The sequence below is a fragment of the Aethalodelphis obliquidens genome, unplaced genomic scaffold (assembly GCF_003676395.1).
Source record: "Aethalodelphis obliquidens isolate GAN/ISIS:26980383/991018 unplaced genomic scaffold, ASM367639v1 scaffold42, whole genome shotgun sequence".
NCBI lineage: Eukaryota > Metazoa > Chordata > Mammalia > Artiodactyla > Delphinidae > Aethalodelphis > Aethalodelphis obliquidens.
The window spans coordinates 14,606,888-14,632,103 of NW_020837986.1; the positions used below are offsets into that span (position 1 = coordinate 14,606,888).

General features: G+C 44.2%; 1 protein-coding gene across 2 annotated transcripts in view; it reads left to right on the forward strand.

Annotated features, from left to right (window-relative positions):
• PSMF1 (proteasome inhibitor subunit 1) overlaps positions 1–16,432 on the forward strand; it is a 52,877-nt gene extending 36,445 nt beyond the window's left edge. The window contains exons 5-7 of one of the 2 annotated variants that reach the window (XM_027078678.1): positions 13,542–13,595; positions 14,737–14,895; positions 15,437–16,432. In XM_027078678.1, coding sequence (XP_026934479.1) covers positions 13,542–13,595; positions 14,737–14,895; positions 15,437–15,488 — 265 coding nt within the window. In that variant the 3' untranslated portion in view covers positions 15,489–16,432. Of the gene's footprint in view, positions 1–8,487; positions 10,523–13,541; positions 13,596–14,736; positions 14,896–15,436 lie in introns of those variants that run through there. The other variant, XM_027078679.1, reaches the window with a different exon arrangement.
• Positions 16,433–25,216: the final 8,784 nt, after the last annotated feature.

Below are 25,216 nucleotides of genomic sequence, written 5' to 3' on the forward strand. Positions count from 1 at the left end.
GCTGGCGTTGAGATGGAGATCTCTGGGAGATTTTCGCCGTTTGATATTATGTGCAGCTGGGAGGCCTCTTGTGGACCAGTGTCCTGAAGTTGGCTCTCCCACCTCAGAGGCACAGCACTAACTCCTGGCTGCAGCACCAAGAGCCTTTCATCCACACAGCTCCTTAATTTGGGATGATTCGTTGTCTATTCAGGTATTCCACAGATGCAGGGTACATCAAGTTGATTGTGGAGCTTTAATCCGCTGCTTCTGAGGCTGCTGGGAGAGATTTCCCTTTCTCTTCTTTGTTCTCACAGCTCCCAGGGGCTCAGCTTTGGATTGGGCCCCGCCTGTGCGTGTAGGTCCCCGGAGGGCGTCTGTTCTTTGCTGAGACAGGACGGGGTTAAAGGAGCCGCTGATTCGGAGGATCTGGCTCACTCAGGCCGGGGGGGTAGGGAGGGTCACGGAGTGCGGGGCGGGTCTGCGGCGGCAGAGGCCAGCATGACGTTGCACCAGCCTGAGGCGCGCCCGTGCGTTCTCCCGGGGGAGTTGTCCCTGGATCCCGGGACCCTGGCAGTGGCTGGCTGTACAGGCTCCCCGGAAGGGGGGTGTGGATAGTGACCTGTGTTCGCACACAGGCTTCTTGGTGGCGGCAGCAGTGGCCTTAGTGTCTCATGTCTGTCTCTGGGGTCCGCACTTTTAGCCGTGGCTCGCGCCTGTCTCTGGAGCTCCTTTAAGCAGCGTTCTTAATCCCCTCTCCTTGCGCACCAGGAAATAAAGAGGGAAGAAAAAGTCTCTTGCCTCTTCGGCAGGTCCAGACTTTTCCCCGGACTCCCTCCCGGCTAGCCGCGGTGCACTAACGCCCTGCAGGCTGTGTTCACACCGCCAACCCCAGTCCTCTCCCAGCGCTCCGACTGAGGCCGGAGCCTCAGCTCCCAGCCCCGCCCGCCCCGGCGGAGTGCCGTTCGGTCCTGATCCTCTGTGCAGGAATCTCTCTGCTTTGCCCTCCGCACCCCTGTTGCTGTGCTCTCCTCCGCGGCCCCGAAGCTCCCCCACTACGCCACCCGCAGTCTCCGCCCGCGAAGGGGCTTCCTAGTGTGTGGACACTTTTCCTCCTTCACAGCTCCCTCCCGCTGGTGCAGGACCCGTCCCTATCCTTTTGTCTCTGTTTTTTTTTTTCTTTTGCCCTAACCAGGTACGTGGGGGGTTTCTTGCCTTTTGGGAGGTCTGAGGTCTTCTGCCAGAGTTCAGTAGGTGTTCTGTAGGAGTTGTTCCACGTGTAGATGTATTTCTGGTGTATGTGTGGGGAGGAAGGTGATCTCCGCGTCTTACTCTTCCGCCATCTTTCCAGAAGTCCTCCACATTTTCTTTTTAAAATTTTGTATTTTGTTTACTAAGGTGGTAAACATATATATATATATATATATATTTATTATTATTATAATCATGTCATATTGTCTGCTTCTTTGTCCGCCTGATAATTTTTTTTTACATCTTTATTGGAGTATAATTGCTTTACAATGGTGTGTTAGTTTCTGCTTTATAACAAAGTGAATCAGTTGTACATATACATATGTTCCTTTAACATATATTTTTTAGTATCTGATATTTTATTCTACTAATATATGCTGTAGTTTGCCTAACCTCCACAGGGAATTTCAAGAATGTCCAATTTTTCATTTTAAACAGTACACTGTGAACATCTGTATTTAAATTTTTTCTTTTGTTTCCTGGAGTTATATTTTCTGTGCTGGCAGATCTCAAGCTTTTTTGTCTCAGGAACTCTTTTGCATTCCCCCAAATTATTTAGGACCCCCAAAGAGCTCTTGTTTGTTTGAGTTGCATCTATCAATATTTACCATATTATAAATTATAGCTGAAATTTTTAATTAAAAAATTAAATTTTAAATTTAAATATACATTTATTCATTCATTTAAACATAATAATAAACCTGTTGTGTGTTAACCTAAATAACAAATTTTGTGAAAATAACTATTTTCCAAATCAAAAACTTAATGAGAAGAGTGACATTGTTTTCATTGTTGCAGATATCTTTAATACTGGCATAGAAGACAGCTAGATTCTCATTTCTGCTTCTGCATTTAGTCTGTAGGTGGTAATGTTTTTGTTTAAGCCTTAACATAGGTTGTTGGAAAAGAGAGTAGTAGTAATTGTGGATATTCTTTGCATTACACCAAAACTTTATAAGTGATAGTTTCTTTAAGGTGTTAAGGTAAAACAATAAAATAGCCAGTTATTACAAACAAAACAGGTTTATCCAGGAGCAGCAAAGAATTACAGTTTGGGGCATGCAGCTGTAGTTCACCACATGCAAGTCTGGTAAAGCAAAGGAGTTCTTTTATAGAGAATAAGGGGAAGTTGGGAGGGGCTGTTATAAACCTAAAGTCCATTGGAGAAAACTGGGAGTTTGCAGTATAATGGCTTTTCATTGGCTGAGTTGTGAGATTCTTTCATTGGCTGAGCTGTTGCCGGATAAGGAGAAAATCTTTCTTCCTCTTCCCGGCAGTAGTAAGGTAGCAGCACTTCCTGTGGGAGATGTAAGGTACTCTTTTCCTTCTGGGGTCTGTGTTGATGTCAAGTGATTCGTGCATGAAGGCTCTGCTCTCCCTTCTGGCCTCTTGATTCCATTTTAGTTAGTTTCCCTTTATTAATTTTCACAAAGGGTTAGTTGCAATGTAGAATCTGAATCTATATCAGTGAACTTTTTGTACATTATTACATTAAAATCCATTGCTCTATCATGCCCTTTTAATGGATCTTTTACCAGTGCATGCTATTGGGAGATCATGAATTGGTTATTTGGTCCACTGAGATGTGCAGATTCGCTAAACGTTGACACATTTATTACACAATATTTTAAAAATCAGATTCATCAATATTACTGATCTCATCAGCATCAGTATGGGAGAGCCGTCAAGCTAGTGGTGAATACAAATTTCCAAATTGCTAATTTTCACTTGAAAGCTTGAATTTTATCATTGGCAACCTATACTGTCAGTTATTTTCCTTGCAGTAACAGGTTCACATGGTTTTCAAGAAAGTATCAACTGTGTAGCCCAGTCTGAATAACCATGTTTTGTTTGTCTGTCATTGTTTTGTATAAAAATGGTTTTCCATGAAAAAAACGGCTACTTCAGCTAGCAACTTAAACAACTGCACGAGTACTTCTCTTTGAGACAACCGTTGTATTTCTACATGCACAGAAGTACTTTATGCATATTTCCCATTTCATCACACAGACTATTAAAAAGAGGTGTACTCAAAGATTGAGAGTTTAGAATACTTGGTAATTTTTAACGATTCTTTAAGGACATTCTGAAGGAAAACTGGATGGGGGTGGGAGTGGGAGTGGCTGGTGAGGGAGGTTACAGTGACTGCTAGTTGAATGCTTCTGCTTTGATTCATGCTAAGTCATCAACTGTTTTACCCACCATTGCTTTTGCACCATCAGTGCAAATATCAACACGGTGAAAAAGCAGATAGCTTCTAAGATGAAATAGTTTTGACCTCATGGACCCCCCCTGAAATGAGAGTCTCAGGAACCCCCCAGGGGTCCATGGACCACATTTTGAATCTTTTTTTTTTTCCCTCTTGTAGTTTGTCTTTTCACTCTGTTAATGGTGTTTTTTAAATTAAAACATTCTTAACATTTTATGTAGTTTGGCTTATCAATACTTTCCCTTTATATGTGATGCTTTTTTGATCTGTTAGAGAAATTTTTGCCCTACCCCAAGGTCATGTAGAATTTCTCATATTTTCTAGAAGCTTTGTTGTTTCACCTTTTATATTAAGATAATCCGTTTGAAATTAATTTTTATGTGTTGTGAGATAGATTCATATTTTAGCTTTGATCTAGCACCAAATTTTGAAAAGAATCATCCTCTTCCTATGCCACCTTAATAATTTTCATTTTTCATTACTTGTGAAACAATAATAGTTGCCCTCATTCTTTTCCTTAGAATGGACGAAATCTTTATCCCTTTGATCTTTTTCCCATGGATGGCAAAGCTAGTTCAGTAATATTTAATATGGCTACTTTTTATTGAATGCCAACTATTGCAGACAACATACTAGTCATTTCATCCTCATGCTTTTATTTAATCCTCTCAACCCCATGAGATCAGTAAGGGCTATCCCCCTTTTACAGTTTACATGAAACTGAGGTTCATGTGTAAGTAACTTGACCACAACCATTAAGGAGCAGAAGTTGTGTTATAATAATAGAATATTGGATACTGCTTATTAAACTCTTTATTGTATACCAGGTGCTAAGCTTTTATAAACATTCTCATTTAATCCTTATAACAACCCTGAGAAATAGATACTATTGTCTGTATTTTACAGGGGAGAAAACTAAGGCTTAGAGATTTCATGATTTGCCCTAGGTCAGACAGCTGTTAAATGGTGAAGCCAGAATTTGAACTTGGGTCAAACTCTGAAACCTTTGCTTTTATCCTTTACACAATTTCTTAGCCCCAAGTGGGTCTAAGTGTCAATTATGTGTCAGATACTGTGCTAGGCACTGGGAATACATGATGAGGTATGGACCTAACTTTCAAGGAGTTCACAGTCTATTAGGGCTGATTGCCCCTTTTATTCCAGACCGTTAACTCTTTTTAAAATCGTGAAAGAAGTATGTCTGAGGTCTTCTGCTCAGAAAAGGTTGATTATTATGAAGGACTGAGTTGAGATAGGATATAGAAGGAAGGGCTTCACTGAGATAATGCATGATGAACTAAATTTTAAAGGACTAATAAAAAAATCTGTAGTATTGGGAGTAATTGGCATTTGTGGCCAAGGGAACAGTGGGTACAAATGGGGCTATGAAATCATCTTATCATCGTGTGTGTGTGTGTGTGTGTGTGTGTGTGTGTGTGTGTGTGTTTGTAGGCAGGAGAGGGATCAGGGGGTTATATATTACTTGTGCTGGCATGTGAAGGGAGAATAGGTAAACATGGGGGCCACATCACAAGGGGCCTTATGTGCTAAGGAGCTGGGTTTGATCCTGGGGTAATGGAAGCCATCAAAATGTTTTGGTTAGCAAGTGATCCATTTGGGACCCCTTTAACCATTGACTTTTTTTTTTTTTTTAAGGGATCCCACTTAGATTCTGGCAACTAACATAGGTAATATTTATTGAGCCTTTACTGTGTGCTGAGCTATTACGTTAAGTATAAAGTATAATCTCTTTTAACCTTCATTAACAAGAGAATGAGAGATAGGTGCTAGTGTTATCCCCATTTTATAGAAAAGAAAACTGAGATACAGAGAGGTTAATCAACTTGCCCAGAGAAACACAGCTCAAACATTGGTGTGGGATTCAAAGGGATATTTTCTCCTTTTGGCACCTATATCAGCAGTTGCTTCAAAAGAAACTGTCTTGGCTTGGATTATTCCAAGAACAAAGAGAAAGCTAGTATGGTTGGAGCATGGTGCAGAAGAGTGATGGGAGATGACACTGTAGGGGTAAGCAAAGGACAGTTTGTGTAGAGCCTGGGTCATTGTCAGGAGCAGGGAAGCCACTAGGTGTATTTAGCAAGAGAGGGACTTGATATTATTTACCCTTTTTTTTTTTTTTTTAAATTCTTCTGGCTCCTTTGTAGAGAATGGATTAGAGAGGGACAAGAGTAGAAACAGAAAGACCAGATAAGGGGCTGACACAGGCATCCAGGCAAGAAATAATGATGGTAGGTGGTAGGTGGTAGGTGGTGGCAGATATGTAGATGATCTGGGATATATTTGGAAGTATACTATACAGGACTTGCTTATGGGTTGGCCTGATGATGGGAAGAAAAAGCAAGGATGATGCAAGGAGTTTTTTTTTTTTTTTTAGCCCAAGTCATTTCTAATTTGGGGCTACCATAGGTAATGCTTCAGGGAACATACTTTTCGTGCAACTTAGAACACATCTGAATATTTCCTTAGCATGCATTCCTGACAGTAGAACTAATATATTAAGGACTAAGCCTCTTTTTAAAGATTTTGATACGTATTGCCCAGTTGCCTCCCTAAACAGTAGTATTAATTCGCATTCCCCCTATATTTTGGTGTCATTTCCACATCCTTTTCACTGCTGGAGTTAGTCTTTTTCTTTCAAATTATTTAGAAAGGCATCATCCACATAACATTTGTAAGCTAACTGAACCCAAATTCAGTTTCTTGTTACCCCATTCCTCGCTGGCTATTGGCTGGAGGCCTCTCTCTCACCTCCTTAAACCTCTTGCATTTCTTCTCACGTGGCTGCCTCCATATTTAAAGCCAACAGCAGTGTGTCAGGTTCCTCTCATGCTTCAAATCTTCCCTTCCACCTTTACTTCTGCCACCAGCTAGAGAAAGTTCTCTGCTTTTAAAGATCCATATGATTAGATTAGCTCACCCAGATAACCCCCTCCAACACCCCCCCCCCCCGGGGGGCCTGTCACTGTTGTGGCCTCTCCCGTTGTGGAGCACAGGCTCCGGATGCGCAGGCTCAGCGGCCATGGCTCACGGGCCTAGCCGCTCCGCGGCATGTGGGATCTTCCCGGACCAGGGCACGAACCCATGTCCCCTGCATCGGCAGGCGGACTCTCAACCACTGCGCCACCAGGGAAGCCCAATCCCCCTTTTTTGAGGTCAACTGTGCCATAAAACATAAATGCAGGAGTGATTTCTCATCACACAGATTCTGGGGATTAAAGGGTGTGGAATCTTGAGAGGGGGACATTTCTACCAAAGGCAAAATACATTTCCCCTCCCCCAGCGTTCTGAGGAGGCTTTTGCCGTTACTGTATCAGCTCAGCCTAAAATCTTATCTAAATCTCATCAGCTTAAAGGACCTAAATCTAACCTTGTAAATCATCTAAATCAGGTACAGTTGAAGCTCCTGAGTACAACTGCTTTCTGTCTCTTGACCAGAGAAATAGGTTGTCTGTTCCCATCATACAGTGGTCGGATGGGCAAAGAATAACAGTTATCGATTTCTAACCTGGAAAAAAATATGAGCATGAAAGTTATTCATTACAGCATTATTTATAGTTAACACACACCAGAAGCAATACCCCAATACCTACAGTAGAAAATTAAGTAAATTTAAAAAATTTGCTTCACTTGAGTGACTATTATTTGGCCATTAAAAATGATAATAGCAAAGACAAACAACATGAGAAATATAGGACACAAGTGGAGGAAAACAGTGAGATCTAAAATTATATTTATTATAATTGTCTAAAAATATGCTTCTAAAAAGACTAGGAAAGAATAGCAAAAATAGTCATGGTGTTAGAGTCAGATGATGGGTGACATTTTTCTTATAATTTTTTAGTATATGCATATATTTTCTTTCTCTTTTGAAAATCTTTGTTCAGTTAGCCTAAATGTAGTATTTTCCAACCATTCTCAGTCCCCAGTTCACCTTTGAACTCATAGGATATCCTATCCTATGAGTTCATCGAGGGGTGGGGAAAAGGAAAGGTGTAGTGCCCTGCTTGCTCAGAGCACATAACTGGTGCTCTCCTTGTTTATGTGCACACACTGTTGTCTATAGCTATCAGCATTTCCATTTTCCCAGTCCTAAGTTTCCACACTTGGCAGGACAAAGCAAATAAACCCAGACCACAAAAATTCCCCAGCTTGTACCCTCGCTGGGATGCAGCCTAGCCATTGGTGGTCTCCAGACCAGCAATGCCAGATCATGTGGGAGCTTTCAGAAAATGAAGGATCTCAGGTCCCATCCCTGATCTTCTGAATTAAAACCTACATTTTAGCAAGATTCTCCCACTGATTCATGTGCACATTACAACTTGAACAGAACTGGCCTAGGTGGTTCAAACAATGCCATGAAAACTGACTCAGGGATCAGGGTCTAGAAATCTTCAGGTAATTGCTGCTGGATGCACTGTGAAAGCACAGCCGGCACTCCTAAAGAATTCTGATGTGCATATGGAGAGCTTTGCGTTCATGCCTGGTGATCACCAGTGGGTGCAGACCAGCAGCTGTGTTGAAAGCAGCTATATTGATGTGCTGTACCGGTTAAGAGCCTAGGTTTGGAAGACTCTGGTTCTGGAATAAGCACACTCCTTCCTGACTTTCCCATTGACTGCAGCTATATAGAATGCACGGAGCAATTATTTGAGGATGCTGAAAAGTAGTAGCAGATAGATTGGGAAAGAAGACCAGAGGTTGAAATACCACCATACTGGCCTCCAGTATGAACTCAAGGAAGCCCAAAACAAGGAATTAGATATTGGCATGGAAAGAGAGCACTCCAGGACAGCCCTCCATTCTGGCTAAAGGAGTGGGAATGGGGTCTAGTGCTCAAGAGAGAATGAGGAAAATCTCCCGTGTTTCTTCTTCCTTTTCTCCATTGTTTTATACCCCAGCATGTGACAGTCCACAAACTTAAAACTGAGGGAGAAGACCCTTCCTTTCCAATAAGACTTGTGTCAAGAGTATGAAGTGAACCACTGTTGCTTTTTTTTCTTTCTTTGTTCTCCCTCCATTTGATACAGGCATGTGGACACAGGCACTGTCAGGGGAAGTACATGGCAGAGCAAGGTAAGCAATGTCCCAGCTTTCTGGCCAGAGGACCAAAAGAGGAGCCCCAGGGAACTGGAAGGTATCAAGGAGATAGATCACAGAAACGGAAGAGTTCAGAAAGCAACTCCATAAACTTATGGACTCCAGGCCTTACCTGCAAACTGTACATAAGTGGATCTGATTGTAAATAGCACACCAAAGACTTTGAGAACAGAACTACAGGATAGCCCACTGCCAGGTCTCAGACTGACCACTGGTTAGCACATACGTGGTACACAACTGGATAGCACTGCAAAGGCTTTCCAAACAGAACTGACATTGAAACCTGAACTTGGATCCCAAACCCAGCTGGGTCGATTGCCTGCTAAGACAAAAATACCAGGATTCTCCCCAAACCTCATGACAAAATGTTCAAAATTATTGGGCATACAAAGAATCAAGAAAATTTCAGCTCACAAAAAGACAATCAACAGATGCCAATATTCCAATGTGATGCAAATGTTGGAATAATTATGTGACAGATATAAAGCAGCTATTATAAAAATGCTTAGAGAAGTGAGGGCAGTCTAGAAACAAATGGAATGATAGAAAATCTCAGCAAAGAAACAAGGTACAAAAAAGAACCCAATGGAAATTTTAGAACTGAAAAGTAATAATGCAGTAATCAAAATAATTTCACTGGATGAATCAGTAGCAGAATAGAGATAACAGAGGAGAGATTAAATACTTGAAATAAATCAGTAGAAATCATCTGAACGATAGAGAGAAAAAATATTTTAAAATAAAGTTTCAGGAACCTGTGGGACAATTATAAAAGAGCTGACACTGCGGTCATGAAAGTCTTAGGAGGAGAGGAGAAAGAGTGAAGTACAGAAAAATTATTTGAAGAAGATAATGGCTGAAAACTTCTCAGATTTGGCAAAAGACATAAACCTACAGATTTAAAAAGCTCAGCAAATCCTAAGTAGGATAAACCCAAAGAAGTCCATGCTCAAACATAATCAAATTGCTAAAAATGAAAGTCATGAAAGCAACTAGAGAAAAAAACATATTGCTTATAGAGGAATAAGAATTTGAATGATTATGGATTTCTCATCAGAATACATGGAAACCAGAAATAAGTAGACCACCATTCTTAAAGTATGGAGAAAAAAGGATTGTCAGACCCAGAATTCTATGTCCAGCAAATACATCATCTTTATTTCTGAAGGATTTTAAGATATTCTTAGTAAAAGGATACGAAGAGAATTCATAGTCAACAGATCTTCTCAGAAGGAATTGCTAACGAAAGTTCTTCAGACAGAAGGGAAGGGATACCAGATAGACACTTGGAACATCAGGAATAAAGGAAGAGCAATAAGAATGGTAAATATCTAGATAAACATAATAGACTGTTCTCTTGAATTCTCTAAAACATGTTTTATAATTGAAAGCAAAAATTAGAACAAATTCATTGTAGTTATAATATATATGTCATATAATATGACAATATTGTATGTTATATAAGACAAGGAAGGTGAATGAAAGGACTTACTTATGCTGATAAGGTTTTTACCTTCTACTTGAAAGGGTAATATACTATTTCTCAGTAGACTGTGAAAAGTTACATCTGTTTATTGTAATCCCTCAAGCAACCACTGAAAAAACTACAAAGAGATCTAGTCAAAAACTCTGAAGTTGAATTAAAAAGAGAGAAAATAGAGGAAAGAAAAAGAACAATTGGAAAAGCAATAGTAAAATGGCAGATCTAAATCTAAACATATCACATTAAATGTAAATGGTCTCAACACACCAATTAAAAGGTCATGGCTTTTGAAGTTGGGTAAACCTAGTGTGAATTCATTCTTGGCCACTTACTACCCATCTGGCCTTGTGTAAGAACACTTGCTTCTCTGAGCTTCTGTTTCCTCACTTGTAAAATAGGAAAAAAATTGTACTTCCTTAGAGGGCTATTGCAAATATAAAATAAGGTAATATTTATAAGGAGCTCAGCATATCCATCTGTTTGGTAATATTTATAAGGAACTCAGCATATCCGTCTGTTTAAAAAGTAGGGGAAATGCATATTTGCTCATATATGCAGAGTATCTTTGGAAGAACATACATGAAACTGATGTCATTAGTTGTCTGTGGGTAGCCTGGAGGACAGGGCTAAGAGGGAGATTTTTTTTTACTTGTAGGGGTCCACAATCTCTTATCTTACAACTCTGAAATCAGAAGAGCTCTGAAAACCCGGTGTTGTTGATTTTTTTGTTTTGTTTTGTTTTGTTTTTTTCATAAGATTGATGCCAAACCTTGTTTGGTAGCAGAACCTGAACTGAAGTGGCATTAAGCTCCTTATATGTTCATTTTGTGTCAATTCTCATTCATTTTGCAGAAATATTAAGGTATTGGTTATAGGGTACTACACAATAATATGTTAGGTATATTCATCTGACCTTTCTGAAACATGAAAAATTGTGAATTCCAAAACACATCCAGCCTAAGATTATGGATCTGTGTATCCTTTGAATTTTGAATTCAATCTGTGTATTGTTTTGAATTTTGAAACTGGTGAAGGCATTACCTATTCAGAAAATTAAATTTTAAAAACTAAATTTAGCATGGTGCCTGACACAGAGCAAGCTGTCAGTAAGTATCGGCAGCTGCTATTATTCCATTCTTCCAGGCCTTTCCTGTCAACAAATCTGTTCATGTCCAATACTATGTTTCACCATGACAGCAGACTCTGAGTGTTACTACTTAGATTTTCCATCGTAGAAGACTGAGGTGCAAACCAGCCAGACCCCTGCCAACCAGCCAGACAGTCCCCCACCCAGAGTCCTGAGGTTTTTCCTGTTCACCAGACCACCTCAGCCATAAGAATGGCGTCAACAGGATTTGTGTGCCCAAGAGAGGCGTGTTGTTTTTATCTAAGAGGAGAGGAGAGCACATAAGGAGGAATTGTGTGCGGTCAGGATCACCCCCAAATCCCAAAGGGCCTTCAAAGGGCCCCAATCCCAAAGGGCCCGTTTTGAAGCTAGGCCTTACTGTCCAGTGGGCCCAGCTAGGCAGTTGCGCCTACAGCATTTAGTGTACAGCACTCTCTTTCAGCTGATTACTAGATGAAGTTTTAGGGGCTTGATTCTAGAGACCATTTACAAAAATTAGCTTCTTTTTTTTTTTTAATCCCGAGAGCCTCATTCAGCATATCCAGTACTGAGACTGTTTTATAATAGGATCTGGGCGTGTATATAGTGAGCTCACAGAAGCGTGCATGTGTTGCAGTTAGACTGTTGAGTGTGAGCGTAAAGGATATGCCGTGACAATTGCAAGAAAGCAGATTGTTGGGGTGGGCCTGGCAGCTGCCTTTCTAGCCTCCATTGTTCTTTATCTCTTCTTTCCTCCCCACGCTCTGTGGCCTAGGAGAGAAAAACAGAGATGGCTCCATGTTTCAGGAGACATCAGGGCTCTGTTTTCCAAGTCATTTTTATAGCCACTAGAAGCTCCTCCTGCTTGCTGCTCTGTAGGGGGCAGTTTGTGGAGACAAGTGTAAAATGCTTGCTGCCCTCTGCACCACTTGGTCTGTCCAGTGAGGCAGTTGTTGGGAGGCCACCAGAAAGTTTGAACTGCCAGCTCCGTGAACCATGGCTTGGAAACAATAACCTAGGTCGGGAAAAATTGCTTCCCTTGGAAGCCATGTCCATCTAAATCATGGTGTCCTTTCCAGCTCATAAGGTAGAACTACCTGGAGAAGCACCTACTTTTGGATTATTTTCCTAGTTGCTTAATTAATGGCTTCTTACCTGTAAGCTTTGATTAGCTGCTATTTACCAGGCTTTTCTGAGGTCTCCCATGCCCCAGAACTGTCGGGTTTGTATTGCTCACTGGGGCTCTAAGCAGATTCCAAAGCACACTTTTTCAAATACCAAATCTTCTTTGTTTTATTATATCCATAGCCATATCCTATATAGAAAAAATAGGAAAGTATAAAGAAGAAACTTCTCCCAGGTTTAACTGTCACTGTTTATATTTTCAGTTATGCTTCTTTCTAGTTTTATTTATACACACACACACACACATTTTTCATAGTTGATTTCCTAGGCTATTGATAATCCCCTTTTCTCCCACAGTTAACACTGGAGCATAAACATTTTTCCACATCATTTTAAAACATTCTAAGAACATTGTTTCCATGGCTGCATTACCATGATCTGCCTAACTGGTCCCCATTTACAGCCAATCCTGTTCCTTTGGTTAAAGTCTTTATGATGATATTTTCATTTGAATTATGTATTATTTTTTTAAGATGGATACCTAGGCATAAAAGTATCAGATCACAGAATGTAAAGATACAGAAGGCTTTTGAGAGACAGATATATTTTGCGTGTATATATATATTAGTATAGACTTGGTCTCCACAAAGCACACACTGATTTATTCTCCTGGCTCCTGCAGTCTCAGTGTGGGCAAAAATTGGTTCTTGGTTGGGGGGTGAAAAAAATCTTAGAAATTACAATGGTTTGTGGCTATCCAGTGCAGTATCTGTGATATTAGCATTTCATGCAGGGGCCATAATGAGAAAAAGGTTGAGAAGCACAGTTCTAGTTGGTTATGAGCACCCATCTCACTCCACCCTTCGAAGCTTTTAAATCTGAGCTTTTGGTTTGGGGTTTTAGAATAGTATTTTTCTGATCTAAATGTTCTTGGTTCTTTGTACAAACTTTAGGAGCCTGGGAAAGGTATGAAGAAAATAAAATTTATCTGGTTGCCACTGTTCATATTTTTATCTTTCTACATTATTGGGATCCTCCATGTTTCTAGTTTTATGTTCAGCTCTTTTCGCGTAATTGCCATTGTAATAATTTCAGTGTTAGTCTGTGCCGAGGATCACTTTGAAATATCCCTTGTGTTCTGGTCTCACGCAGGGGCTTCCCCTGTCCCCCATGCCTGGGAGTACATTTGTGTCCCCAAAGGCATCAGGTTTGGACCTCTGGGAGCCCAGGCTGCTCTGGGACTTTCAGTAATTGTCCCTTGTTTGTTTCAGGTGTGATCCCCTGGGCCCATTTGCTGTCGGGGGAGAGGACCTAGACCCCTTTGGGTGAGTACTGCTGGAGAGGTGACAGCAACACGACTTGCTCTTATGGCCTTTCAGCCCAAGCTCATCTTCTAATTTTAGAGCTTTTCATCAGTCTTCTTTGGGGTGAAGGAAGCAGTTGTTGCTGAGTGGCTGAGAAAGCATTGCCGCTGCTCTGCTCTGCCGTACCTGGAGCAGTGCAGGAGGGCTCTGAGTGTTGGGGAGTGGCTGAGCAAGCCCAGTGGGCAGCTCCTCTGTTGTTTTCTGGCCCTGCTTGTTTTGGTGGAAGACAGCAGCTGTCCCTTGGATGGAAGGATACCATGGGGATCTATCAGGTGCAGACTGAAGAGCACACAGTGGGCTACAGACCTGAGGGCAGTTCAGGGCTATTCAGAGGTCACCTCACTTGGTAAGGGGAGTCTCTGATCCCCATTAGACTCCGGTGTGGTTCTTGTCAAGTCCCCAACAAAGTTATTTCAGCCTTAGCTAGGCACTGTCTTCTCTGAATGCTTTTAGATTTTAACCTCTGCTGCAAAGTGTCCCCAGCTTGAGTGTCTCACCTTTAGACCATGGGGAAATCATATAAGTCTGCAGTTAAGCTTGAACAGTGACTTCAAAGTTTGGGGAACATCAGCTTATTCATCCTAGTTTGAGCCATGAGGTCGGATCCATGGAATTCAATGAGGGACAGATGCTGTCAAGAGCCAGACTTGGACAACCAAATTATGGATTGCCCTGAGACCTTTAAGGAAACAGCAAAAAAGCTAGCATCATGAATTATCTCAATTCATTAGTCCTTAGACCTAAAGTAGTAGCCTGCAGAGCCTTGTGATGGTTCTGCATTGACCTTGACAAGTTCTGGCACACGTTCTTTATCGAATTGTCCCCCTTGGGTGCAGGAGATGGCAGGGACCTCAATTTTGTGGGTTCAGGGAACCTGTAGAGCTGAAAGTACAGGCCATGATGGCCAGAGAAGGTGTGCTCTTTGTGTTGTTGCTCTTGCCCACTTCCTGCTGGCACTCAGGCAGCCATCCGTGTGTGTCTGCTTGAACCATCCAGCGTTGATGTCCCAGTCATTTTTAGTTCTCACCATTCTCACCACCTTCACTCCTTCTCCAACAGCTGCTTGCCACATTTGCTTACCCATCGTTCCTTCTTGCCTCAGGTGTCGGAGAGGTGGCATGATCGTGGATCCCCTGAGATCCGGCTTCCCAAGAGCACTTATTGACCCATCATCGGGCCTCCCAAACCGGCTTCCTCCAGGCGCTGTGCCCCCAGGAGCACGCTTTGACCCCTTTGGACCCATTGGGACCAGCCCACCTGGGTAGGTATTCACTCAGGTATGCTGAGAAGTAGGACGTGATGGCAGCTCAGCTCAGCATTGCAGGGATGAAGGCGTCTGACGCCAGGCGCAGAGTCACCACTACCTCTGTCCCCTGCTGCCAAGAGAGTGGAGCCTCCTCCAGGCACCTGCCTGATGCCTCCCTGGAGCCTTCCAGGAGCTTCCCATTCCTCAGTGCCTCCCTTCCCCAGCTCCCGTCACGGAGGACTCAGAGGAGGGGTTGCTACTCACACTTAATGGACTTTTTGTATGTGTCAGGAACTCACTGGATCCTTATGTCAACACTTGTGGGTAGATATTACTGTCCACATTTCACAGATGCAGAAATCAAGGCCTTGAAAGGTGGAGTAACTTATCCAAGGTGGGAGAATAAGAATTCAGACCCAACTCTAGAGTGCATGCTCTTGAACTGCACAAACCACCACATCATTCTGAGGCAGGCTCTCTCCATTCAGGACCCTGTGTGCCTGTGCGCCGCTGGCTCTCCATCGCCCCAACTCACCAGCCCCTCTTTCCATTCCAGACCTAACCCAGACCATCTCCGCCCGCCGGGCTACGATGACATGTACCTGTGAAGGCCTCAAGAATGTAACATACCATCCTTCCCTCTACTCTCCTGGAGCTGCCACTGCTAGCCCCATCAGCAACCGTTTTCTTGTGGGCTGGGGGCAAGGGACTCTGCCCATGTGTTTGCAGGCCAGCTGGGATTGCCTCCCCACCCCCTGCCAGGGCCAAGGTACCCGCTGTAGCTGTCCACCTGGCTGCATATAGGTCCCAAAGAGAAATCAATGTCTCTCACCACCAGCTCCTCCCCACTTCCCAGGGAAGACTCCGGCAACATATACCCTCGACCCGATGCAGTCCCAGTTGCAGCACTGTAAGAACAGAACACATTTTGGATGTTATTATTAAGAACCAAATGTCAATACAAAAATCATGTTGCCAGTATCCCACTCTTCTTTGCTGCTCAGTTCCTTCCATTTATGAGACTTGAGAGTTTGAATGTTTGAGGGGCTAAATGACTCTTTTTTCCTACCCAGGGCCTGTTCTTGCTTCTCAGGCACCTTCCTTTCATAAATTGCTCTTGCTCCTGACACCACTAAGCATGGGTCCCAGTCTGGCTTCATGGATGAAAATGAGTGACTGGAAACCCCGTAGGCCACAAGGATGACTTTCTCAAGGACAGGCAGATTGTGGAAAGATTGCGTCATTCTGAAAAGGGCAAAATCTTCCAGTTCTGCTTGTCTGAGCCAGTCCTCTGTGTCCCTCTGTGCCTGGGCAATGGCAGCCTATGAACAGAGGAATAAACAGAACAGACCTGAAGGCTAATCTCTTTTTGCCACTAACTTACTGAGTGACCCTAAGCAGGTCCCTTCCTCCCAGGGCCATCGTGTCTACCTACGAAATCTGAGGTGTGCCTTTCTTGCTCTAAAACATTCTGGTGTCTGCTTCTATGTCTGATGACCCCTGGGAACTGGGGCAAAAGGGAAAGAATAAAGGTTCAAGGCTTTGTGTGGTACTTACCTACAGAGTCCGCAACTGTGTGCCTCTCACCCCTCTTGTGGCTCAGACACAAGCATAGCAGCGTGGTGCTGAACTTCAGGACAAGCAGGGAGCCTGGTCTCTGAAAGCCAGTGGCAGGGGGTGGGTTGGGAGGAGTGTGTGATAGGGGTGAATGAAGGAGCTAGTGATGCAAGACACAACCCAGGAAGTCTTTTCAGCCTGAGGCCTGACAGATGTGGTCAGGGATGAACCCCTGTGCTGGAGTGGAAAGAGCACTCTAGAGCACCAGACTCAGAGGCAAGAGATCAAGGCACTAGTCACTTTCACTCCCTAACTAGCATTTCAGCCACAGGTGGGTCCTTAAACTTTTCAGCTCCTTGGATTCCTTCCCTTAAATTAGGATGTATTATTTATCTGTGGGCAGAGGGCCACCAGAGCCTTCCTGAGGCATCTGCTAATATGCTGTAGCCTGAATTGCCTGTCTGTTGTGTCTGAGAGTGGGTTAGGAGTAAACTAAACAGGCATATGTGCCCGGGGGCAATCCAAGATGGAGGCTGGGACTAGGAGAGACTCGCATGAGCTGGCTTCCTGGGCATTTCTGGCAGACCCCATTTCAAGCACTGATTTAGTAAAAGACCACCTTGAAGCTTTTAGAACAGCTCTGCTCTGGAGAAAGACCCAGAGGTCAGGCAGAGCTACAAATGCAGTCATTAATAGTCGTCTTCCTCAAGAGCCAGCTAATGGGTGGAACGTTTTTGTTTTGAAACTGGATCATACCTTCAACCAGAAGGACTTGGGGCAATTTGCTCATAAAAGCATCTTTTATTATAAAACTAAGCATTTAAAGGAACATCAGACAAGTGGGAGAGGTAGATAACTTTTAGGACCCTGATTCAAGGAAAGGACAAGATTGAAACAATAAATTTGCCACTTAGATTTTCTAATAGCAAAAGTGGAAAGGATAGCCATAAATATAATTCTGTTTTCTGAAAGTAGAAACTTTAGTGATCCACCTGCAGAATCAGCAGGTTTTTTGAGTGGGTCTCCTTGCATCAGGGACAGTGAGGAACACAGACTATGTCTTAGTTATGTGAGGGAAGGTGAATGGGGCCTTCAGGAACTTCCAAGTCAGGCTGTCGGTATGTGTTGTATGTCTGGGCCACTTCCCTCCTTCCAGCCAAGCAGCCAAAGGGAATGGTTCAGGTATATGTTTTGTGGAACCCAAAAGGTTGGAGCCTTAGCAATAAATATCAGCACTTAATAACCTGTTCCTCTTTTTTAAAAATACAGCTTTATTGAGATATAATTCACATACCCATAAAGTTCACGTTTTTTAAAGTGTGCAATTCGGTGTTTTTAGTATATTCACAGTGTTGTGCATCCATCACCATATCTGATTCCTGAACGTTTTCATCACCCCAAAGAGAAAACCCACCCATTAACAGTCACCCCCCATTCCCTCCTCCCAGCCCCAGCTAACCACTAGTCTACATTCTGTCTCTAAAGATCTGCCTATTTTGGACAGTTCTTACACGTGGAAATCACACAATATGTGGTCTTTCATGTCTGGCTTCTTTCACTTAATGTTTTCAGGGTTCATCCATGTTGTAGCATGTATCAGTAATTCATTCCTTTTAATGGCTAAATAATATTCCACATTTTCTTTATCCATTTGTCAGCTGATGGACAGTTAAGGTGGTTCCCGCTTTTTGGCTATTATGAATAAGGCTTCTATGAACATTTATGTACAAGTTTTTGTGTGGTCATATGTTTTTGGTTCTCTTGGGTATATCACCTAGGAGTGGAGTTGCCGGATCATATGATAACTAATTGTTTTGAGGAACTGCCAGACTGTTTCCCAAAGTGACTGCACCATTTTACATTCCCACCAGCAGAGTGTGAGGGTTCTGGTTTCTCCACAGAAACTACTGCAGCTTTTTTAAACAAAGAATTTTGACCTAGATCACGCAAAACAGAGACCAGAGACAGTCACCCCTGGGGAGCAGACTATGGCTTTGGTAATAGCCACCTTGGGATGACCACGGCTGGTGAGCCACAGAGGAGTTTGGGTTTGACTTTTGGGGAAGTTTCAGGGCTGGATGAGATATAGAAAGGGTCCTGTCTGTAGGGAAGTTGCCATGACCTTTCTGGGTCTAGCGTGATTCATGGCATCACTTTTGCTTGGTTTGAAATTTCTTTGTTGATCCAGTGGCTTACAAGTAAAATAAAGGTCTGGTTCTAAATCTTTGTCTTTCAGTGAAGTGCCATAGACCACGTGTACCATCTCTGGCAGCCCCTACCTTCCCACCTTCTCTTCCTTGCCTTGTCTCTTTCCTGATTGTTAGAGCTGCCTGTGTTTTCATTGCATTGCATTTATCTACTTAGTCATGAGCTTCTGTCAGCCTCCATGGTGAAATCATTGGTCTCAAGACCCTGACTAAGAATGCATTATGTTCAAAACAGATTTTATATTCCTGTGCTGGATGGTCAGTACCTGTTGACATGTAGTTAGAAAGTGGGTAGCAAGCCCCATAACAACCTCATTCTTTGGAATCCAGCTTCCTTCATGGCCTCCCTCTACTCTCATTAGTGACATTCTGTTACTGATCCATGCCTCTTCACAGAAGAAAAATTAGAATCTGTGGAGCAGTGAATATCTGTCACCTTCTAATCTTGTCTACTTTGGGCAGTTCCAATGAGACAGGTCCCACCACCAAGGAGAGGAAAGACCCCTCACATGCATATCCTCACCTTTGTCTTTTATAAAACTTAACATGCTTATGGACCACTACTGACGTTTTGCACCAAAAGAGAGATTCAAAGGCAGGCATCCAAGCCCCCAGCTCTTGTTTGTCCTTGGGATACCACAAGGCACACACTAAGTCACTCCAGCTGTGCTGGACCCTGAACCTGACCCAGAGGGTGTGTCACAAGTAGAAGTGGCAGGCGGTGAGTGTGGTGGCCAGAGAGGAGTGGCAAGACCCAGGTGACTAAAGATAGAGCCTAGAGTGCAGAGAGCAGCAATGACACGAGGTTGGAACACCTCACTCGTGGCAGGGCCTGTCTGCTTAGGCTGATAGTGCAGTCTAATAGAGGAGATTGGATAGGCCGTGTTGCCTAGTAGCCACATAAGGTGAGTGTTGTGAGTATGACGGGTTCTGAGAGAGGAGACAGTGGGAGGGCTGCAGGAGACAAACTACTTCAGCTTTTTTAAACAAGAAGATTTGGATGCAGACATCAGCAAGATCACATCATCATTGCCTTGATCTGGGGATCAGGAAACTCCAGAGCCTCACAGCAACTGCCTAGATCTGTGCCCGAAAGTAAATCCCCTCATACTGCCACCTTGACTGCCCTCACTCTCAGCTCAGTTCCAAGTGCAAGGCTCAACTGCATGCATCTGATAGTTGGAACCGAAATCACCTCTCAAACCATAGCTGCAAGGGAGCCTGGGAAAATGTTCTTGTTTCCTTTTCCTCCCTGTCCCTTCAGGAAGGCACATTTGGAACAGAGGTCTGATGAGCCAGTCTCTCATTTCTGTCTACAACATGGGCCTTGATAGAGATGAGCACCACAGCCATGCTTCTCCAGCTTGCCCAGGCCTACCAGTCTCCTAAGATGCTTGCTTGAAGGACACAGTACATCCTGGACCCCAACCCAGACCTGGATCCAAATCACTAGGCAAGGGCCTTTAAGTCCATGTTTTACAAGTTCCTCAGGTGATTCATGTGACGAGACCAGTTTGAGAATTCCTGAGAAGGGAAGGCTACATCCTTGCTACTCAAACCAGCAGCACCAACAGTATCACCTACAAACTTGCTAGAAATGTGGAATCTCAGGCCCTACCCAGGCTTATTAAATGAGAATCTGCATTTTAACAAGTTGCCCAGATGATTCGTGTGCACTTTAAAGTTTGAAACTCTCTAGTGTACAAACCTTATATCTTTTTCCTTTACCTGGATATCAGGTGAAAAGAATCAAGTCAGTCTTCTCGATTCATGGCATACTATGACTGACGCTTGCAAGAACCTCCTCATTTTAAGTCTTTTCCGTTTTACCCCCTGTAACCTCTCTATTCTTTTCTCCCATATCACTCAAATGTGTTTCATATATGTTTTAAAATATGCATGTACCCTTGTAAAATAGCATACATTATATCTTCAAATCATAACAACTGTAATGAAATACTATCCCCATTTTCTAGGCCAGAAAAAGAGGGTTTGGAAAGGTCTAGTAATTGGCTCAAAGCCAAGCAGGGCTCTCAGAATCAAGCAGGAGTGGGTGCGACTTCCAGCCCTCCCTTTGCTGGTATGTGGCTTTATCTGTAAAATGAGCGTCACGTCTACCTTCAGGATTGTTGCAGGGTCCAGCCAAATAATGTGTCTTATAAATAGATAGCAGGAGCTCAGTGGCTACCAGCTATCATTACTGAAGCCACATGGGTAGATAAGACTGTCTTAGGCTGCTATCCAACAAAGAAAACAAGCTTGTATCTGGTGCCCCCAGTGTGCTAGGCTTTTCCTTGTCTCATGTAGTACACCTGGCTACTCCCAAAGTAAACACTGTTAGCAGCATTAGTTGAAGTGGTTCTGGGTTTGCTCTTTTAGGGGTGGCAGAACCATGATGGGGACCTGAGTCAGCTGGTTCTAAAACCAGTGCTCTTTTTAGTAAAACTGCTGTACCTAGACCTCACATCTTGTCCAGATGAGGAGTATGGGCAAAACCCACTCCTGAAGCTGGAAAACAAGTCAGGTCTTATATGAAAAAGGAACGATGCTGCATGATTCCCAAGATGGTCTAAGAGTCCTAAGTCAGTCCTGTTTGCAAAGTGTATCTCATGTTTCTGAGCACTTCCACCTACAGCCACAGCATCCAAGCACCCAGGTTAGGGGCATCTGAAAACACCCAGCCCAACCCCTATCCCACAGAGGAAGAAACAGGCCCACAAAGCCTCTCTGGAAGGGTGACCTCCTGAGAGGCTTCACTGGGCCCCAGAAATGGCCTCGGACTCTGCTCTGACCGCGAGTGATGCTCGCCCCAGCCTTCTGAGTTTGGTAGGATGGGAGCTACTCTCCCCATTGAACATATTAAAAAGCAGGTCCAGAGCAGTTGAGTGACCTTCCCTATGCCACAAAGACCACAGAAATCCTAGCCCAAGGCTTTCCTACTAAACACTACCCAAAACAGTCATGTTGGTCTCTGAGGGACAAAAATGTGAGAATCCCCTTCCCTCTCTCTCCCTTTTCTCCCCTCAGCGAGGCTGTAAGAGGAAGGGGCCATACAGGTTCAGCACCCTGGTCAGCACCCAACTATGCACAGCTGCAAGAGGTGGCCTTTGGGCCAGGATAAGCTTGTGTCTGCTGCTCCCCAATCCAGGATGGCCCTCCCCTGGGGACAGGCAGGCATCCCTAAGAGAAGGAGACCTGAACCTAGGTATTCTGCCTCCAAGACAGAGCCGCGCCTTCCCTCTCTCCTTCAAATTAGAGCCACAGGAGCACAGTTTCATCCTGTAGGCTTCTTGATTCCTAGGATATAAATTCACATGAGAAGCCTAGGAAGAAGAGAGGCGGCCTGAGCCATGGGGCCCCTGGGCAAGTTCCACCCCCCTTTTTGGTTTTCCCCAGTAGTAAAATGGGGATAAAGGTGGGCTTGACTGCCTCCAAGATCCTGCTCCTGCTTCCATGATTTAAGTAGGCCATGGGCCTGCTCGAGTTCAGTGCTCCCCCAACTGTCCTCTCCTCCCCCCTACAGAGCTTCCCAATTCATGTCTAAACCACGAGCCTCAAAGTGGCAGCCCACAGCCCAGATCCACAAACATGCTCTGACTGGCCTGCATGCTATGAAATTTGAGTCTTGACTCTGCTATTTACCAGCTGTGTGACCTTGGGAAAGTCACGTAGCCTGACTGTGCCTCAGCTTCCTCATCTGTAAAATGGAAGTAATGAGAGCACCCACTCTCCGAGATGGTTGTGAGGTTTAACTGAGCTAGTAGGTGTAAAGACTTAGAAGATTGCCTGGCACAGAAAGAGCACTATATTTGGTCTAATGTGTATAATGCATAACGGGTTCATTGAAATGTAGAAACATGAAGTGTTTTCTTTTATCCAACTAACCTCTATCAAATCCCCCTTTCTCATCTCAGCATCTAGGGCCCAACCAATAACTAACTGGTCACTTTGATTTTCAAATTCAGTCCAGTCCAGTTTAAAACTTTCCAACTTATATCCAGTTCCAAGAGGTCTCCTCTGACCCCTTTTGAACCCTTGCTCCTCCACTGTGGTGGGATGGGGAGGAAGAAGGGAGAAAAATGAAGTGTCTCTTCACTAGCCGTGATGATGGGCCGGGGGAGGTGCTCTTACTCTAACTCATGCTGGGGTTTTGTTTGCTTTTGATGCTAGAGTCTTCAGTAGACAACATGCCAAATTGGGGGGGGTGGGTGTTGAGAGCTTTATCCTGGACTCTCAGAGAGTAGTGAGGGTCTGTGTCAGTCCATAAGAGGTTCTTAGCCCCTCTGCTTCTTGAAGTAGTATGCTGGGCTGCATAGCCACCTGTGCCACCCCACAGCTCCAGCCTCCCCTCACCTGCCTACATCAACACTCGGAGCCCTGGAACACCGGGGTCCTCCACCTACCTTCAAGGACCTCAGGACACTGGGAGGGGATGCAGGACTGCCCTTATTCCTCCCTGATTCCCAGCACCGTCATCCCTTCAAGCCAGTGTGGGCTGTTTGCACGGGCCTCCCACGTCAGAAATTCTCCAGGTCAGAAATAGACCTCATCTCCATGTTCACACTAATTCACGAGCTCCAGAAGATACCTGTCAAGGCCTCTCAAGAATACTTTCCTAGTCATTTCCTGCCTAATCCAGGATGTGTGGCCATTGGGAGTGCATACCCGTCGGCAGGATGGTTATAATCCTTTCTGAACTAATAAGGTTAAGAGAAAAAAATAAAAACATTCCCAAGAGGTTTGTTGTCTCTGCCAAGGCTCTGCAACATCAGACTAAGGTCAGTCAGGCAGATGAGTCAGACTGAGTCAACAGGTACTCTCTGCTTTGGAAGTGGATACTTCAGATGATGGAGGCAGCCCTTTCAGCTGACGCTGAAAGGCTGGCACTCATTTTGACATTGAACAGTTCTCTCTAAGTGTTTGGTAATAAGAGGGTGATAGATGCTATGGAACGATGATATATTATAAGCCATATTATAGATATATTATGTGCACATACATGTATATACATATAATACTTGGCTGAAACATATACAGCAGTGCTGTCCAATAGGCATACAATGACAACCACATATATAATTAAATTTTTTCTAGTAGCCACATTATAACAGTAAAAAAATATATATGAAATTAATTTTGTCACCTGTAAACTGGGTTTGCCTCTTGGTGGGTATCCAGCCAAAAGACACAATCAAGCCAAAGATGGGGAAAAGAAAATAAAGCTGATGGCAAACTTAGCTGCCGATCAAAAAAAAAAAGAAGAAACAAACCAAACAAACAAAAAAGAATACTTCCCTAACCTTTTTCATCTGTTTGGTGCTATACCTCAAAACCTAGCACAGAATGGTGCTTAAGTCTTCGTTGAAAGAATGAAGGATCTTGGATGGGAAACACTCAAGTGACACTTGTAGCTCAGTGAGCTTCCAGCTGGGAGGCAGTCTAGTCCACTTCTTGAGGATGCCCCCATCTCTATGAGTGACTCAGTAAGCCCTGGGCCAGGGAGGGGGTGGATGTCTGGCCCCAGCAGGTGGCATCTCATTGGACACTCCCTTGTCCTCAGTTCTGGCCTGTCGCAACTCTCAGGCAGTGGGACAATCCCTTTCAGCATCCTTTTACCCACACAAAGGTCCAGATGTCCAGCTGCTCTTGAAAAATCAGGAGCTCTGGCAACCCTGAGCCTGTCCACCAGGGCAACAGCCAGCCAGCTGAAGCAGCACCCCTTTAATCCTGCCACTGCTGTTCACCGCCACCTGCTTCACTCAGGAATGTCACCTGCCAAGCTGTACAGGCATTTGCGTTTGGGCCCCTTCTTTCACCTTTGGCGGGGGAGGGTGGAGACTCCCAGGAGGAGAACCAGATGGCTGGCAGGTGAGTCAGCAATAGTAGCAACTCACCTGTGGGTGCCTAACCCCCAGGAGTGGCTTTAGTGAAAGGAGATGCAGACACAGAGAAATAAAAAAGAGGTTAGGGAGAGACTGGTTGAAGGGAAGAATTAGGAGAGGGAGAGAGATGGCCTTTTCTGAATGCCCTTTACCCTAAGTCATTGTTGGCTCCGATGCCCTGCCACCCGGGAAAAGGTTGGCATGGCAGCCGCCTTGTTCCGCTGTCCTCCCTGCTCCCCTGGGGCCAGCTTTCCTGCCAGAAGATCCTTCCACTCACTAACCTTCCCCCAGGCCCAGGAGAACAGCAGCCTCCACCTCGACCTTGGCAGCTCAGAGGCTGAGAAGGGACAGGCTGCAGAGATGGAGGCCTGGAGTTCAAGGTTATGTCCTCTGGCTGTAGTTGGACAGTCCCATGGACTGGCCTCCCCAATGCCAGCATCACCCCTACAATGCACCTGCCCTCAGAAGAGTCTTCCTGGGGCTTCCCTGGTGGTGCAGTAGTTAAGAATCCGCCTGCCAATGCAGGGGACACAGATTCGAGCCCTGGTCCAGGAAGATCCCACATGCCGTGGAGTAACTAAGCCCATGCGCTGCAACTACTGAGCCTGCACTCTAGAGCCCGCGAGCCACAACTACTGAGCCCATGTGCCACAACTACTGAAGCCCAGGCGCCTAGAGCCCGTGCTCCAC